This window comes from Chiloscyllium plagiosum, unplaced genomic scaffold (genome assembly GCF_037043375.1).
Source record: "Chiloscyllium plagiosum isolate Xiang-an unplaced genomic scaffold, Cpla_swu_hap1 HiC_scaffold_10, whole genome shotgun sequence".
NCBI lineage: Eukaryota > Metazoa > Chordata > Chondrichthyes > Orectolobiformes > Hemiscylliidae > Chiloscyllium > Chiloscyllium plagiosum.
In genome coordinates this window covers 34,212,820-34,228,271 of record NW_028270148.1, presented here as the reverse complement: position 1 = coordinate 34,228,271, position 15,452 = coordinate 34,212,820, and the positions used below count along the sequence as shown (strand labels likewise).

General features: G+C 38.6%; 2 protein-coding genes across 3 annotated transcripts in view; one reads left to right on the top strand and one right to left on the bottom strand.

Moving 5' to 3' along the window:
• lrpprc (leucine-rich pentatricopeptide repeat containing) overlaps positions 1–9,784 on the top strand; it is a 144,324-nt gene extending 134,540 nt beyond the window's left edge. Inside the window, exons 34-38 of the mRNA XM_043695628.2 lie at positions 1,104–1,219; positions 6,011–6,085; positions 7,056–7,140; positions 7,267–7,409; positions 9,571–9,784. Coding sequence (XP_043551563.1) covers positions 1,104–1,219; positions 6,011–6,085; positions 7,056–7,140; positions 7,267–7,409; positions 9,571–9,651 — 500 coding nt within the window. The 3' untranslated portion in view covers positions 9,652–9,784. The remainder of the gene's footprint in view (positions 1–1,103; positions 1,220–6,010; positions 6,086–7,055; positions 7,141–7,266; positions 7,410–9,570) is intronic.
• The window catches only part of abcg8 (ATP binding cassette subfamily G member 8), a 74,759-nt gene that overhangs the window by 12,569 nt on the left and 46,738 nt on the right, over positions 1–15,452 (bottom strand). The window contains exon 13 of one of the 2 annotated variants that reach the window (XM_043695631.2): positions 5,030–5,152. The exons of the other annotated variant lie outside the window; for it this stretch is intronic. Within the exon in view, the coding sequence (XP_043551566.1) occupies positions 5,039–5,152 (114 nt within the window). The 3' untranslated portion in view covers positions 5,030–5,038. Of the gene's footprint in view, positions 1–5,029; positions 5,153–15,452 lie in introns of those variants that run through there. 2 annotated transcript variants of the gene reach the window in all.

The following is a 15,452-nucleotide window of genomic DNA, read 5'->3' as shown; positions in this document are numbered from 1 at the left end:
GTAATATTATGCCTTCTGGTCCTCGGCTCTCCCATGAGGAGAAGCATCCTCGCAACATTTACCTTGTCAAGCCTCTTAAGAATCCTCTATGTTTCAATGAGATCACCCCTCATTCTGAACTCTAGTGAATAGAGTCCCAACTTGCTTAGACAATACCTTCATACCAGGGATCATCCTAGTGAACCTTCTCTGAACTGCCTCCAATAAAATTATATCCTTCCTTAAATAAGGGGACCAAAACTGTTCTCACTACTCCGGATGTTATATCATCAGCACCTTGTACAGCTGCAGTAAGGCTTTCCTTCTGTTATACCCAACCCCTGGAACTGAGGGCCAACATTGCATTGGCTTTTCTAATTTCCTCCTGAACCTGTATGCTAGCTTTATTTGTTCCATGCTCAAGTACTACCAAGTTCCTTTTGACTTTCAGATTTCTGCAGTTTTTGTCCATTCACGTGTACCTAATCATAAATTGAACTTATCATTTTCCTAACTCAGACACAATATTTGAACCACTTCTGGCTCCACGATGGCAATAAGAAAGAACTGTCTTGAAGACCCGAGGGCTGCACACTCACTGGAGAGAGATGATTGGTGATGGTTTACTCTGAGGGTCACTGCCTCAGGTTGAGAAGGTGTGACCTTCATGGTAACCTCAGCTGGCATGGAAATGGAATTCGTACAGCTAGTACCACTCAGTATCACAAATCAATTGTCCACAAACTGAGCTAACTAACCACTCCCTTTTTCTGTAATGATCTAGGAAGAAACAAATGCATTATATAAAATGCAAGGCTTCACTTTCTCCTCTGGAGTTTCCTTTTCCTATCCTATTCTAATTTTTTTTGGTGCTGAGTTAACCTCTTTGGATAGGCTGCCTTAATAGTTTTGACAGATACACCCGAATTAAACAGTGACCTCCTCCCTCCCCCAACCTCTTCCTTCTCCCGAGCATTTACCTTTGTGAAGTGAAACATAAATGTTAAATTCTATGACAATTTTTTTGAGAAAGTTACAATAGTATTTAAATGCCAATAGAGCAAAATATAAGATTCTTTGCTATATTTAAACTAAACTAGCATTTGGTGCCTTTTATATTGCAGTGAGCGCCATGGCTGAGCGGTTAGCTAATCATTTTGCAGTGTATAGGCCCGCGACTGACCTCTTCCTACAATATATGGATCTCAACAGAACTGAAGATGCCAAACTCCTTTTACAGGTATTCATTAATCATTCTGTAATATGATTTGTAAAAAAAATTATTTAATAGTCACTTTGCCTTTCTCCTTTTTCTGTTTGGAGTTGCATATTTAAACAAATGTGTCAATAATGTTAACTTATGTTACTGCGCACTACCTTGTGAGTAATGATCAGAATGGATGCTATTAACTTAATGGGCTTTTGTTTCAGCAGTATGTTCACGTCTTCTCTCTCAGGATTTGAAAATATTTCTTGAGTTTCCTCAATTATATCCTCAATGCTTGTGTTAATTTTTTTTTTAAATGCAAAAGGACTGCAGTTGCTGTGCATCAAAAACAAAAATAAATTGCTGGAAAAATGCAGCAGCTCTGGTAGCATCTATGGAAAGAAATCAATTAGTTTTTCAAGTCCAGTAACCCTACGTCAGAACTTGGTGCTAAATGTAGCAGATCAAATCACGAGATAAATGAGAGATAGGAAATCTGATAAATAATTATTTTTCACTTCTTTGTGTAGTTGGGACACGTTTTATTTATGAGTGCATCTTTATAAGATCAAATACTGAGTGCAGCTGTAATCATTACGGTGCGATGCATCACTGTTCAGAATTGGGCAAGTGGGCAATTGTGTATTCTGCTCTGATATGGTGCATAACTTTTTAAAAATATTACGGTTTAAAAAACACTTCCTATGCTTGTTGCAGAAGACAGAAATCATGATATCGTTATACTGTCATTAACAACAGTAGAGTAAAAATCTCTTGTAATTAAACTCCTATTTCACTGTGACACATGCAGAACAAAGATTCTGATTTCTTTCCTTATTGTTCCTTACACTGCTCTCAATTTCAGTACATCACATGCCTGTTTGTAATAAAGTACCACTATAAATCCCAAGAAATAGATGATACTAAGTGTAATGTAAAATTGATGCTGCTCAATTGAAATCCTAAACATTTTCTCCTTGGACGTGAAACCTATGTATACAGTGTATTCTTCTGCAGCAAAATTAAAAACGCTATCTGTTCTCTTAAGTTAGTTACCAGTAAAGTAGTAGTGATTCCTGTAATTAAGCTGGAAATCCTCAGAATCTGTTTAGTTTTTTTTACATTTGTTCACAGAATGTTGGTATTGCTAACAACTTTTCTGTTACTTTATGCTTTAATTTTCCAGTGTTTTCAGTGTATCCTTCCTCTGTACATAAAAAAATGAAAACGTTCCTGAAAGGTGTAAAGATTTATTGCTGCGGCATATGGTATTTTATCAGTCATGTTCTGTCTGCAATTTTCCAACAAAATAACAAATGCATAAATTCATAAGTTGCTGTTGCTCGATGTTCTGAATTTGCAGTAAATGACAGGGTGGTAATCTTCAGGGAATGAGACAACAGCATTCAGGCTTTTTGATGGTTTAAGACGTAAAACAGAGCAAATGTTGAGCAGTCTGTAGGGAATAAAAGCTGCCATTGACAGTGTACACACACTCACTGACAAAGAGTCTGTTCCCAGCAGGTGGCAGCCAAACAATCAGTGATATTGCAGATTGCTGGGTTCATGGGTACTCATGCTGTCAGCCTGTGCACATTTTTCTCTTCCAACAGTAAACAACACAGCTTTTGCTTGTAATATTATATGATTAATAAATGCAAAGAGTTAAAGCAAGCCAAACTACATATTGAGCTGGAACAGCCTACAATTAATATCTATTGTCAAACATTGTTGCACATTTAGACTATGGTATTTTGGAACTCTTATATAAACATAACACCAACAGCAGCATTAATGTATTAAATTTGAGCAGTATAATTACATAAATGTTGACCAATGCACTTTTTTGGATGTGGGGAATTCTGTCATATTAAATAAATAAATCTTGACCAGTAAAAAGGATTCAGGCTCATAAATCACATTCTCTCACAGCCTGCGTGGGTTTCCTCCATATGCTCTGGTTACCTCCCACAGTCCAAAGAAGTGCAGATTAGGTGGATTAACCAAGGTAAATGTGGGTTACAGCGATATGAGTGGGATTCTCTTCGGGGGTCAGTGTGGATTCAGTGAACCGAATGAGCTTTTCTCTGTACTGTTGGTTTTCTATGATTCTACGAATCATATCTCTTAAGAGATCAACCTAGCACAGTGCATGATGATAGTTATAAATTTTGCCTTTGCAACAAACTTTAAAAATCTCTTAGGGTTTTGTTTTGATGCAAATTGATACACTTTGCCAAATTCAAACATGTCATCAGTTATGCGTAATGCTACTTGGTCTATTTTATCCATTTAAGGTTATAAATAATTGTATTGCTCTCGAGTTGTGGAAGCATGTATGCAGTTCTGCAGATATGAGATAGAAATTCAAGGCACATGTAGGTTTGGTGAGCATCCCAGAGAGAGAACCTGTTCACATATCTGGTTCCAACTGAAAAATCAAACTCCTTTTTTCTTTTTTTGATGGATTTATATTTGTTTCCAATTTTTATATTTATTCCAAGACTTACATTCTTAATCATGATGTGGAGGAGCCGGTGTTGGACGGGTGGACAAAGTTCAAAATCACGCAACTAAGTTATAGTCCAACAGGTTTATTTAGAAGACTAGCTTTTGGAGCACTGCTCCTTAATCAGGTGGCTGTGGAGGAGGACCATAATGCACAGAATTTGTAGCAAAAAGTTAGTGTCATGCAACTGAAATGATATATTGAACAGTTTTAGGACTTTTCCTGCTTTCTTGCATTTTTGCAATAAATATATCATTTCAGTTGTGTGGCACTGTAATCTTTTGCTATAAATTCTGTTTTTTAGGTCCTGAGGAAGGAGCAGCACTCCGAAAGCTAGTGCTTCTAAATAAACCTGTTGGACCATATTCTGGTGCTGTGATTTTGTACATTGTTAATGACAGTCTAATTTAAGGCCATTGTTTGGGAGTATCCCGGTGGGTATTTTCAAATCCTGGTGGCTATTTGAAAATTCAAGGGTGGAGAGGAAATTGCAAGATGAATAAAATATTGTGAATTGTTGTTTGAAGTATTTTCTTAAACTTAGTGCAGTGTATTTTGTTTGTGATGGGCAGCCCCTCATTCGAGTAAAATGCATCTCTGATTTTGGGATTACCATACTCACAGTTGAGTGGTTTTCTTTTATGCTAATGGAACGTTCTTGGATATGTATGCCCTCTCTAACTTTTCTCTCATGAAAAGTTAGTGTTATCCTTTTAGTCAAGGGGCAAAATCCCAACAGATGCCTTAGTCAAACACCTTTATTGGGATGGTATAATGGGCCAGGATGTTTTGATTTCAGTCCTCCTCCTCGATACTTGTCAGGTTGAAATCTACAGAAGTAAAAATACAATAAAACCAGCATTTCCCTTATGTTTCAATCTGTTAAAAAGTAGTAAATGGGAGTGGCCCTGATCATTCATAGCATACCGAGATTTTTTTTGGGATATCAAAAAAATCCCAAAGAAATCTCAGATGTTTTGAGCAATAATTTTAACAACAGACAAAAGGTGAAAGGAAGATGGTCTGCGAGTAGGTTTTGTGTTAGTGCAACATGTAAACTATGTGCAACTGTTAAAATAATTAACTGAAAATGGCATGTATAAAAACTGGATAAATGGCATTGATGTGAAACTGCAGTACTTTATGGGTTGTAATGTGAATGGGCAATGGCAGAAAATATCTTTGAAATTTATTCTCAATTATATGGGCATCAATAATTTATTGCCTTGTATATTTACCATTGTGAAAGTGTGCTGAGCAGCCTTGTAGAACTGCTATTTCATTTGGTAATGAATCCTGGGGTAGATTCCAGGATTTTGACATCTGCAGTGAAAGAATGTTGATCAGAGTTCAAAGTCTGAATGGTAAGTCACTTGGAGATACTCCTTTAGGTGGTGATGTTCCCGTGAGTTTGCTGCCCTCCTCTTTCTAGGTGGTAGATGTGGTTTTGAAAGATGCTGTTGAAGGAGTTTGGTGAATAAATATTAGTTCAGCAAGGCAGGAGAATAGTACTGAAAGATGAATAGCAACTTCAAGTAATGTACTTTGGCATTAAGCTATTATTATTTTGTAAAAATTACTCACACTACAATTTTGCTAAATTGCACTATATCTGAACTGAGCATGCTGTTTTTGATATGATGCCATTATTTAATTGATTTAATATGGTGCAGGTTATATTTCTGGCTTATGACTTTTGTGCAAGATCATAGCCAATGAACAGTGTGACTCAATTCAAGTTGGGACTTTGACAGAAAACAAGAAAATACTCACTTAATTTCTTGACATTACTGTGGGTTTCTACAGTGCTGTTTCACTCTGGGAACATGAAATTCACATCTGCCTCACCAAAAAGATGCAACTCTCGTCTGTTAGTTACAGAGGTCATCTATATGGTCAGCTTCCGCAGTTTGAGCTGGGTACAATCTTACCTGCATAGCATTTTGTCACAGTGATACTGAAACAGCAGTTTACTTCGGCCACAGAGACAACTAATGTAGAATACAATAGGAGTTATTTTCTGGATGGAAGAACTACTGCTCTGTATTTGGCCTTTTGATACTCAGCTTGACAACTTTAGGATGAGGAATTATTGTATCATTCATTACTAACATTCACAACTTAAGTCAGAAAATATGAATAAACTGGAAATTACATTCTTAAATATGGCTCATAATTATAGGATTAAATATTTCAAATGTGATGTATTTAGTGAATGTTCATTAATTCGCAATTGTGTGCTATTTCAACATAAAGTTAAGGTATTTACCCAAATAGTTACACTGGTTGCATTTAGGTTTGGGTTTGTTTTTCAGAGGTGCCCTGCAATTGCCGAACAGAAGAAAAGTTTGATTTCATTCGTTGCTAAGTCTGCACAGAAACCTGGGCAGGTATGTACACAGAAGAGTCTGCAAAATATTTGTAAAAAAATCATAGAATCCCTACGGTGAGGAAGGAGATGATTCAGCCCATCAAGTCTGCACTGATCCTCCGAAGACCATCCTATCCAGACCCCCCCATCCATGTAAGCCTGCATTTAACCGTGGCTAATCCACCTAACCTATACATCCCTGGGCATTTTATTCCTGAGCTACTATCAGTGGCAAGTGACACTGTACCATCTATTGGAAATGTTGACTATTTGGGTTGGACAACTCATTTTCCTTTTTCTTAACCTCTGTAGGTAAACCTCTTCTAGCCCCTCACCCACCTCATTGAAATAAACAATCCCAGCTAAACTTGTAAATTTTTCATTCAAATTGAAAAAGATGTGCAAGCAGTTAAGGGTGTTAGTCCCGTCCTATTTCCGAAATCAGATTCTTTAAAAGAGGTTGAACTGCAATCACTGAAGAACAGTCTCAAATTACCTTCGAATTCTCTGCCATGTCACTGGCTGCCCCAAAAATAACCACTTTGGTAAGGAATTGCTGCTGAATTAAAAAGCTGTTCGGTAAAACTGGTTCGTTTCTTCTTGAATAGATTAACACAGCCCTCTTCTGATATTTTACACATGATTTCACTCACCTTCAAATTATTTCTATCACCCACTGGAGTCATCTGATATACCCATTAGTGCTGTTTTCTCTAATGGCTTTCTTTCTGACGCAATTCTTTACACTTTGGCTAAAATAAAAATAGCTGACTTCTAATGATACTGTGCTAATTGTTCCTTGTTCTGCAATGTTGCAGAAATAAGTCTTAATTTTCCAAATGAGGGTAATATGAATGGAGAAAAATGCTTGTCACATTGTAAAAATGTAAGGCATTATCTGTTTAAGGAGTTAATTACCCAGCAGTATGGTACAAAATGTTCAACGTATTGTTATCAGGTTAAATTTTATTTGTCTCTTTTTTTCTAAGGCTCACAAGATCACAGGGCTCCTTGATCTGATGAAAGATTTTCCAGAAAAAGAAGTGGCGTATTCATATCTAATGAAATGTTATGGTAAATTGTTTAATGTCAGGCTTATTTTGTTAAATAAAGTTAAATTTATTTGGAGCAACAATAATTCAGTATTTAACCACAATATAAGGCTATTGCAAAATGACTCCATTTTTGTTTCTTCTCTAGCATTAGACAATGATGTGGTTTCTGCAAAGACTTTGTATGAAAAGGTTCAAGAAGAAAAGTTGATACCAGACGAGTTGTTCCTGAAGCGCCTTGCTGTGCTACTGAAAAATTCAGGGGAATCTGTGTCTTTCACTGAACCCCCTGTGAGTATTTCCCACTTTAATCAGCCATGGTTTCAATCTCGGATCCATACTGAGGTAAATTCAGGGCAATACTGTGAAATGCTCTGCAAAGCAACCTAGCCACAAATGGTGACATGTTTGATTTTTCATATCAGTGAAGAATGGGTTTCAACCTTGGATGGCTGCCCCTCATTACAGGATTTGCCACTATACTGCAGGCAGCATGTTGAGTTTTTTTCGTCTGAGTTTTCTGAAACAATAGGTGGGTGCCAATAAATGAATACAATGTGGCAGCAGGTGGATGAGGAAACCTGCTGAGCCTCAAATTGCAGGATACAGGGTTTACAACTTGTGATTTCCCCAAAAAGTGAATTCCTAATTGTAACGTTTGTTGTAGAAGTTTACACAGTGGGAACTGTCTGATCACCCTTAGGAAGCAAATTCCTATCATTTTTGCCTAAGAGCGTTAGGTAAAAAGCAATAATGTTAGAAGCTTATAAAGAACAGGGTGTGTAGTCAGTAACTGAGATATGTGCAAGCCAATAAATGTACAAATTAATATGAATAGATGAATTTGATGACTAAATTTTTTCCCCAGGAGTATCAGTGTTGAGTGACTTTGGAACTGTCTTTTTGAAAAGGTGGAGGAGAGTAATTGAATATTTTTAAGGCAGAGGCAGACGAAGTTTTGTTAAACTAGAAGGGTGAAAGGTTATTAGGGAAAGCAGCGATTTGGATTTGAACTTGTGGTCAGGTGGGCCATGATTTTATTGAACGAGAAACAAATGCAAGAGGCTAAATGGCTTATTCCTCCTTTATTTGTTTGAATTAGATTTATAATAGCTTTGTAGGCATGGCAAACATTAGTATGATACTACCTGTTCACAAATTTGCACTGTTGACCACTGGGATGTTTCAGGCAGAAAGAATGACCTTGATTTATAAGGGAGCGCTCATGTTATTCTAATAGCTATGTCGCAAGTGTCATAAATTGCATTTTTATTCCATTGCTTACAGAGTTATGAAATTTCTTTTTTCCCTTTTTCTATCTTAATTGGGCAGATTTATTTTAATTGTACAAGGCCAACATTTACTGCTGATCCCTTGAGATGGTAGAGAAAGGCTTTCTTGAACTACAGCTGTGCATGTGGGGGTGCAGAAACAAGTACAATACTGTTAGGAAGGGAGCTCCAGGGTTTTCATGGGGTTTGTAGTAATGAGGGAATAGCAAATTGTTTTCAGGTCAGGATGGTTTTGCAAACTCCTAAATTTCGATCTAAGTTCATCAATACAAAATATTTAAGAGCAGCCTGCAATTAAAGGAAAATACTATGGATGCTGGAAATCTGAAGCAAAGAAAATGCTGGAGAAACTCAGCAAGTCTGCCAGCATCTGTGGAGAGAGTTAACATTTCAAAATGAAATTTATATCGCTGCTAATTTATTACAGTTTTGATTAGATTCCCTACAGTATGGAAACAGGCCCTTCAGCCCAACAAGTCCATATCGAACCTGTGAAGAGCAACCCACCCAGACCCATTCCCCTCGCCTATATTTACCCCTGACTAATCACCTCTCATTATGGGCAATTTACTTGACCTGCACATCTTTGGACTGTGGGAGGAAACTGGAGCACCCGGAGGAAACCCACGTAGACACAGGGAGAATGTACAAACACCACACAGACAGTCACCCGAGGCAGGAACCGAACCCAGGTCCCTGACCCTGTGAGGCAGCAGTGCTAACCACTGAGTCACCGTGCTGCCCCAATTTTGTTATAAATTGATATTAGACTCTGTAAACTAAGTTTAATTATGCTCAACACGTTGTGTGTTCCATGAATTCCCCCTTTTTGCTTTGGCTTTTTTTATATGCAGCAAGCTGTTCAGTTTGTACTGATTATTTTTTAATAATGCTAATACCATCACTGTTGAAAAGGTCAGTGCATTTAAATGTTCCAACAGTTTGGAATATGACATGTCGGTATTTAGTCATACTTTGCCTTTCAAAACATAATTACAATGCTATTCAAAGAATTGTACCTGTTGGATTGAAAGTTATTTCATCAGTATAGGCATATTATTTTTAAATGCAGTGCTTTAAATAACAGTACAAAGCCCACACATATTAAGAATATAACACTTTGTTCATATAAATCATTCAACATTTTGTTCTCTAAACAGGAAAGTTTCAAATTTTATGCAGACAAGCTCAGGCGAGAAAAGGCAGCAGAATCTTCTGATGAAAGTCAAGATGAAGATTGAAACTATCAGACATTTTTATACTTTTGAGCCAATTTATGATGAATGTGTATTTCTGAAATGTTAATTTTAACTGTGTTGACTGTACAGAAGTATTTAATGTGACAAATAAAGATTCAGAGGAGACAAAACTTGAGCTTTTTGTTCAATAAGTCTGAGAATTTTGAAATTATTATTATTCCTGCATTGTCTATCGCTGAGTGGTAGCATTCTGAAGCATGTAATCTAATGTAACACTTGTGGCGTAATGAGGGCATATTACAAAGGAGCAGGTGAGTTCTCTTGATCTTGGCCAATATTTAATGATCAATAAACATAATGAAAATGGATAACCTCAATAATTTTGCTGTTTGCAAATTCTTGGAGTTAATTGCCTACTGTGTTTCCTATAATAGTGACTACACTTCAAAATTCCCCTTTGACAGTGATATGATTTAAATCATTTTAATTTGTGAAAGGTGCTGTATAAATATGTGTTTGCATTCCAGTTGCACTAAAAGTAGCGCACAAAGTAAATTAATCAACCCAAAAGGTATAGGTTATTGTTCATTACAATGCAGTCACATTTTTAAGCATTGTGTGTAATTAATAGAAATTGGAGTGATGGATGAAGAATCTTACATGTTAGCATTCATTCATATCCAGTTTGATGGCATTGGGCTTCTACAAATATATAGTATTGTTATGCGAGCAACATAACTGTTTGGTCAAATTAACAGGGGAAGCTTAAGGCATGGATGTACTATGCTCCCTCCTGATTTTTTTAAATGTTAATTTACGGGATGAGGACATCGCTGGCCAGGCCTGCATTTATTGCCCATCCCTAACTGCCCAGAGAGCACTTAAGAGTAAACCACATTGCGGTGGTTGTGGAGTCACATGTGGGCCAGACCAGGTAAGGATGATAGATTTATTTCCCTAAAAGAAATTAGTGAATCATATGTCTTTTTTTTCCAACAAATGACAGTAGTTTCATGGTCATCATCAGACTCTTAATTCCAGATTTCTATTGAATTCAAATTCTACCAAATGCCATGTCCAGAACATTACATAGGTCTCTGGATTAATAAAAAAACAGAACAAGTGTTGGCTGTAGCTTGATTTGTTTCCGTTCCAAAGGAATAAGTGTTAGATAATACCACTCGGCCATCACTTCTCCTCAAACTAGGGGACTAGGCCTTACAGACTAGGATCTTGGAAACTCCACAGATTTCTGTTGAGGGATGGCAGTGGCAATTGCACAGTTTCCGAAAATGTGCAACATATTCGCCTGCCTGCCTAAATTCATATTCCTGTGGAATTGAAGTAAATCAAGCTATAGCCAACACTGGATTTTTTAAATTAATAGTCGCCTGGACATGAATAAACATCAGAGTTTTCTTAACCAACTTAGATCCAAGATAAAATTTACATCTGCATAGGAGGGAGGTCAAGGACAGATCCTTGAAGAACATCCAAGATGACGGTGGAGAGGCAGGAAGTGAAGCCATTGGTGGTGATTTTCTCTGATTTGAGAACCAGGTGTGTCAAACTGAGATGGTGAGGTCGTGAAGACATGATACTATATATTGGAATAATCTAGTAGCTCATGGTCTGGTTTTACCTTTTAAACTTTTAAAAAGCACATTTCAATCAAACAAAGACACTTAGATTGACTGCTAATTTGCATGAGTAGCTACAGCCCATGTCATGGAGAAGGAGCCTACAGAGGTCCCAACAGCTGGTAGCACCCAGAGGGTGAGAGTACCTCCTTCCTACCTTGTCGAGATGAAGGATGGATCTCTTAAGGATTTAAGAGCTGGAATATTTATGAAGTTAATCACTGCATTATCAACAGCTAAGAGGAAACTGAGTTGGACATAAGCTCATAACTACCTTTTATAAAATACAAACTGGAGAGAAGTTATGTAATAAGCCTTTTGTGTGAAACCTTAAACTTGATCTGGGCTGAGACATTGTAGGAACTAGAGTGAACAGTTGGTCTCTTGCTCTCTCTACCATCTTTAACCCCTAATTTACTAGGCAAGAAAAGTTTGTCTGTGGTCTTCCAACAGAGACTTCCGAAAGGCGTTGGAGTTCTATCATCATTTTCTAAGAGAAAAGGGAAGTATCTGCCTTTACTTCAAACCAACTTCAGGAGAAGAAACTGCTTGCAATATAATGGTTTTTAAAATGACTTTTTAAAATTTTGTTCTTTAACTTGACAAAGTTTAACATAAAATCTAATCTAATTTGTGTTTTTTTGCATACAAGTTTGAATTACTTTGCAGGAGAGTAGGATGTATTTATACACTTTTAATGTTTTTCCCTAAGGGTATTTTTTAGCAGTAAAACTAATTTATTACCTGTTTAACTCATGAAATCTGCATGAGTAATTTTTATAAAATGGACAGCTAGGCACACATTGAAATGAAAATACAGCATCCGTTTAAAAATTCAAATCTCATTAAGTCAAACAGAAAATGGAAAAAGATGTATACCAATCTAAGCTTCCTTGCTTGCTTAAAGCAGTGGGAAGTTGAAACTTTATTGCTGGAACAGCACAGCAGGTCAGGCAGCAAGTCCAAGTTCATCCCCTGTGGTTGGAGGGTTCCCAGTCGGAAGATAAGACGCTCCTCCTCCGACCGTCGCGTTGTTGTGTTTTGGCGGTGGATGAGTCCAATGACCTGCATATCCTCGGTGGAGTGGGAGGGGGAGTTGAAATTCTGTGCTACAGGGTGGTTGGGTTGGTTCGTCCGGGTGGCCCAGAGGTGCTCTCTGAATCGCTCCGCAAGTAGGCGGCCTGTCTCCCCAATATAGAGGAGGCCACACCGGCTGCAGCGGATGCAGTAGATGATGTGGGTGGAGGTGCAGGTGAATCTGTGGCGGATATGGAAGTTTCCTTTGGGGCCTTGGAGAGAAGTGAGGGGGGAGGTGTGGGCGCAAGTGTTGCACCTCCTGCGGTTGCAAGGGAAGGTGCCGGGAGTGGAGGTTGGGTTGGTGGGGGGTGTGGAACCACAACAACGCGACGGTCGGAGGAGGAGCGTCTTATCTTCCGACTGGGAACCCTCCAACTACAGGGGATGAACTTGGACTTCACCAGTTTCTTCATCCCCCCTCCCCCCACCTTGTCTCAGCCGAATCCCTCCAGCCCGGCACCGCCTTCCTGACCTGCAGTCTTCTTCTTGACCTCTCCGCCTCCATCCTACTCCGACCTATCACCCTCACCTTGACCTCTTTCCACCTATCACATTTCCAACGCCCCTCCTCCAAGTCCCTCCTCCCTACCTTTTATCTTCTCCTGCTGAACACTCTCTGCTCATTCCTGAAGAAGGGCCTGTGCCCGAAACGTCGAATCTCCTGTTCCCTGGATGCTGCCTGACCTGCTGTGCTGTTCCAGCAATAAAGTTTCAACTTTGATCTCCAGCATCTGCAGACCTCACTTTCTCCTTAAAGCAGTGGGAAGACTTGAAATGCATGGCACGGATAGCCTTGCAAATCAGGTTTCACAAAGTCTTCAGACTTCAAGAGGACAAAAACTAATATATTTTACATTCATTTGGTAGTCACAGATCGGATGGAACACAGTAAAGAAGGGGAACCAGTTAAAATATTGGTGTGCACATAGCTTCATAAGGAAAATTGTTTATTTAAAAGAACAAGAGTTTGATGTTTTGGATGAGATGTCCTCAGGAAGCCAAGAACGAAATGTAGATTGGTTTGGCTCTCCCAACTAAGGAAAACAATAGAACAAAATAAAACAATAAATGTGACATTCACTTAATGGGAAATAGAGTGAGGAAGAGAAGATGAGTTTAAGATAATTGCTTTTGGAAGAAAGCAACTGGAGACTACCTTTGCTCTTCAGGATCACCTTGATGTGGCACATTTGGTAGAGAAAATAGGCCTGTTGTCCATTGAGATCTGGCAATGGATCACTCTTAAGTGATACTGGCATGGGTTAAGCCAAGCTTATTCCTTCCACAGATTTTGTCCATCATTATATGATGGATTTACCAATCCATAAAGTTTCTGCAAAGTCACTGCCTCAAAAGTGAAGTGATGTGAAACTTAAGAATAAAATTTCATTAATTTGCTTAGCTCAGTGGACCCAGAAGATACTTAAAGAATTGTTTTCCTTATAGAATCACTGAGTCACACAGAACAGAAACAGACCCTTCAGTCCAACTTGTCTGTGCTGACCAGGCATCCCAATCTGACCTCGTCCCTTATGCCCCAGCATTTGGCCCATATCCCTCTAAACCCTTTTTATTCATACTCTCATTCAGATGCCTTTAAAATGTTGTACCTGCCTCCACCACTTCCTATGGGGGCTCATTCCATATATGCATGAAAGTTAGCCCTCAGGTTCTTTTAAATCCTTCCCTCTCACCTGAAACCTATGTCCTCTAGTTTTGGACTCCCCCACCGTAGGAAAAAAAAGGGCTTGGCTATTCACTTTATCTGCCCCTCATGATTTTGTAAACTTCTATAAGGTCACCCCTCAGCCTCTGCTCCAGGGGAAATAATCCCCAGCCTAATCAGCCTCTCCCTATAACTCAAAGCCTCCAGTCCTGGCATCATCTTTATGAATATTTTCTGCATCCCCTCAAATTTAACAGCATACTTCCTATGGAAGGAAGACCAGAACTGTACACAATATTCTAAAAGTGGCTTCACCAATGTTGTGTACAACTGCAATGTGACCTCCCAATTCTGACACTGCATGCTTTGACCAATGAAGGCAAGCATGCCAAATGCCGCCTTCCCCATCCTGTCTGCATGTAACTCCACTTTCAACGAACTATAGACCTGCACCCCGAGGTCTCTTCGGTAACACTTTCCAGGGCCGTACCATTAACTGTATAAACCCTGCCCTGGTTTACCTAACCAAATGCAACACCTCACATCTAAAATCTATCTGCCACTCCTCAGCCTATTGGCCCATCTGATCAAGATCCTGTTGTACCCTGAGGTAACCTCCTTCACTGTCCACTGCACCATCTGTTCTGATGCTACCTGCAAACATACTTACCATACCTCCTATATTCACATCCAAATCATTTATATAAATGACAAGCAAACAGTGAACCCAGCACACTGCTCGTCACAGGCCTCCAATCTGAAGAGCAACCCTTCACTACCACCCTCCTTCAAGCCAATTTTGTATCCAATTGACAATATACTCCCTCGATTTAATTCTCAACAACAGCAGAATGTAAGCATTATTTGTTGAGTAGTCTGCATTGCTTCCTAAGAATATGGTATATGCCACATTCTGGATCAGCCAAATTCCTTGATGTGACATTTTAATGGGACCTGCCACATTGCACTCAATACTATTTTCTTCTGTTATTAACTAACTCTCAATCCTGTCACTAACCAGATGTTCCTCTCTCTTTTTGAAAGAGGGGTCTGAAAATAAACTGCTTTGACATCATGAGGTAACAATAAAAATGACATCTCAATCAGGCAGGAGCCAGATATTAAAGGCCACTGTTTACATAATTTGTCCTTCCTCCCCACCTACAATTATGTGGAAGCTAATAGGCAGCAGAATTACTGCATGTTGCAATACAATAGCTTTTCTTTTTGTATTTTTAAATGTAATTTTTCTCCAGTATCTCTGGGAACTTGATTGTTTCATCTTTTAATTCATTTTTCATATGAACTGAATTTGGAAGCTGACATTTTTTACTTGGACATGTAGCAATTAAATTATGAAACTTCAAAGTGTGAAAAGGCACATCTTTCAGCAATGGAGTGATAACAAGAAACAAGTTCATTGTGCTGCAGAGATGGGAGAGCAAATGGTCCTTAATATT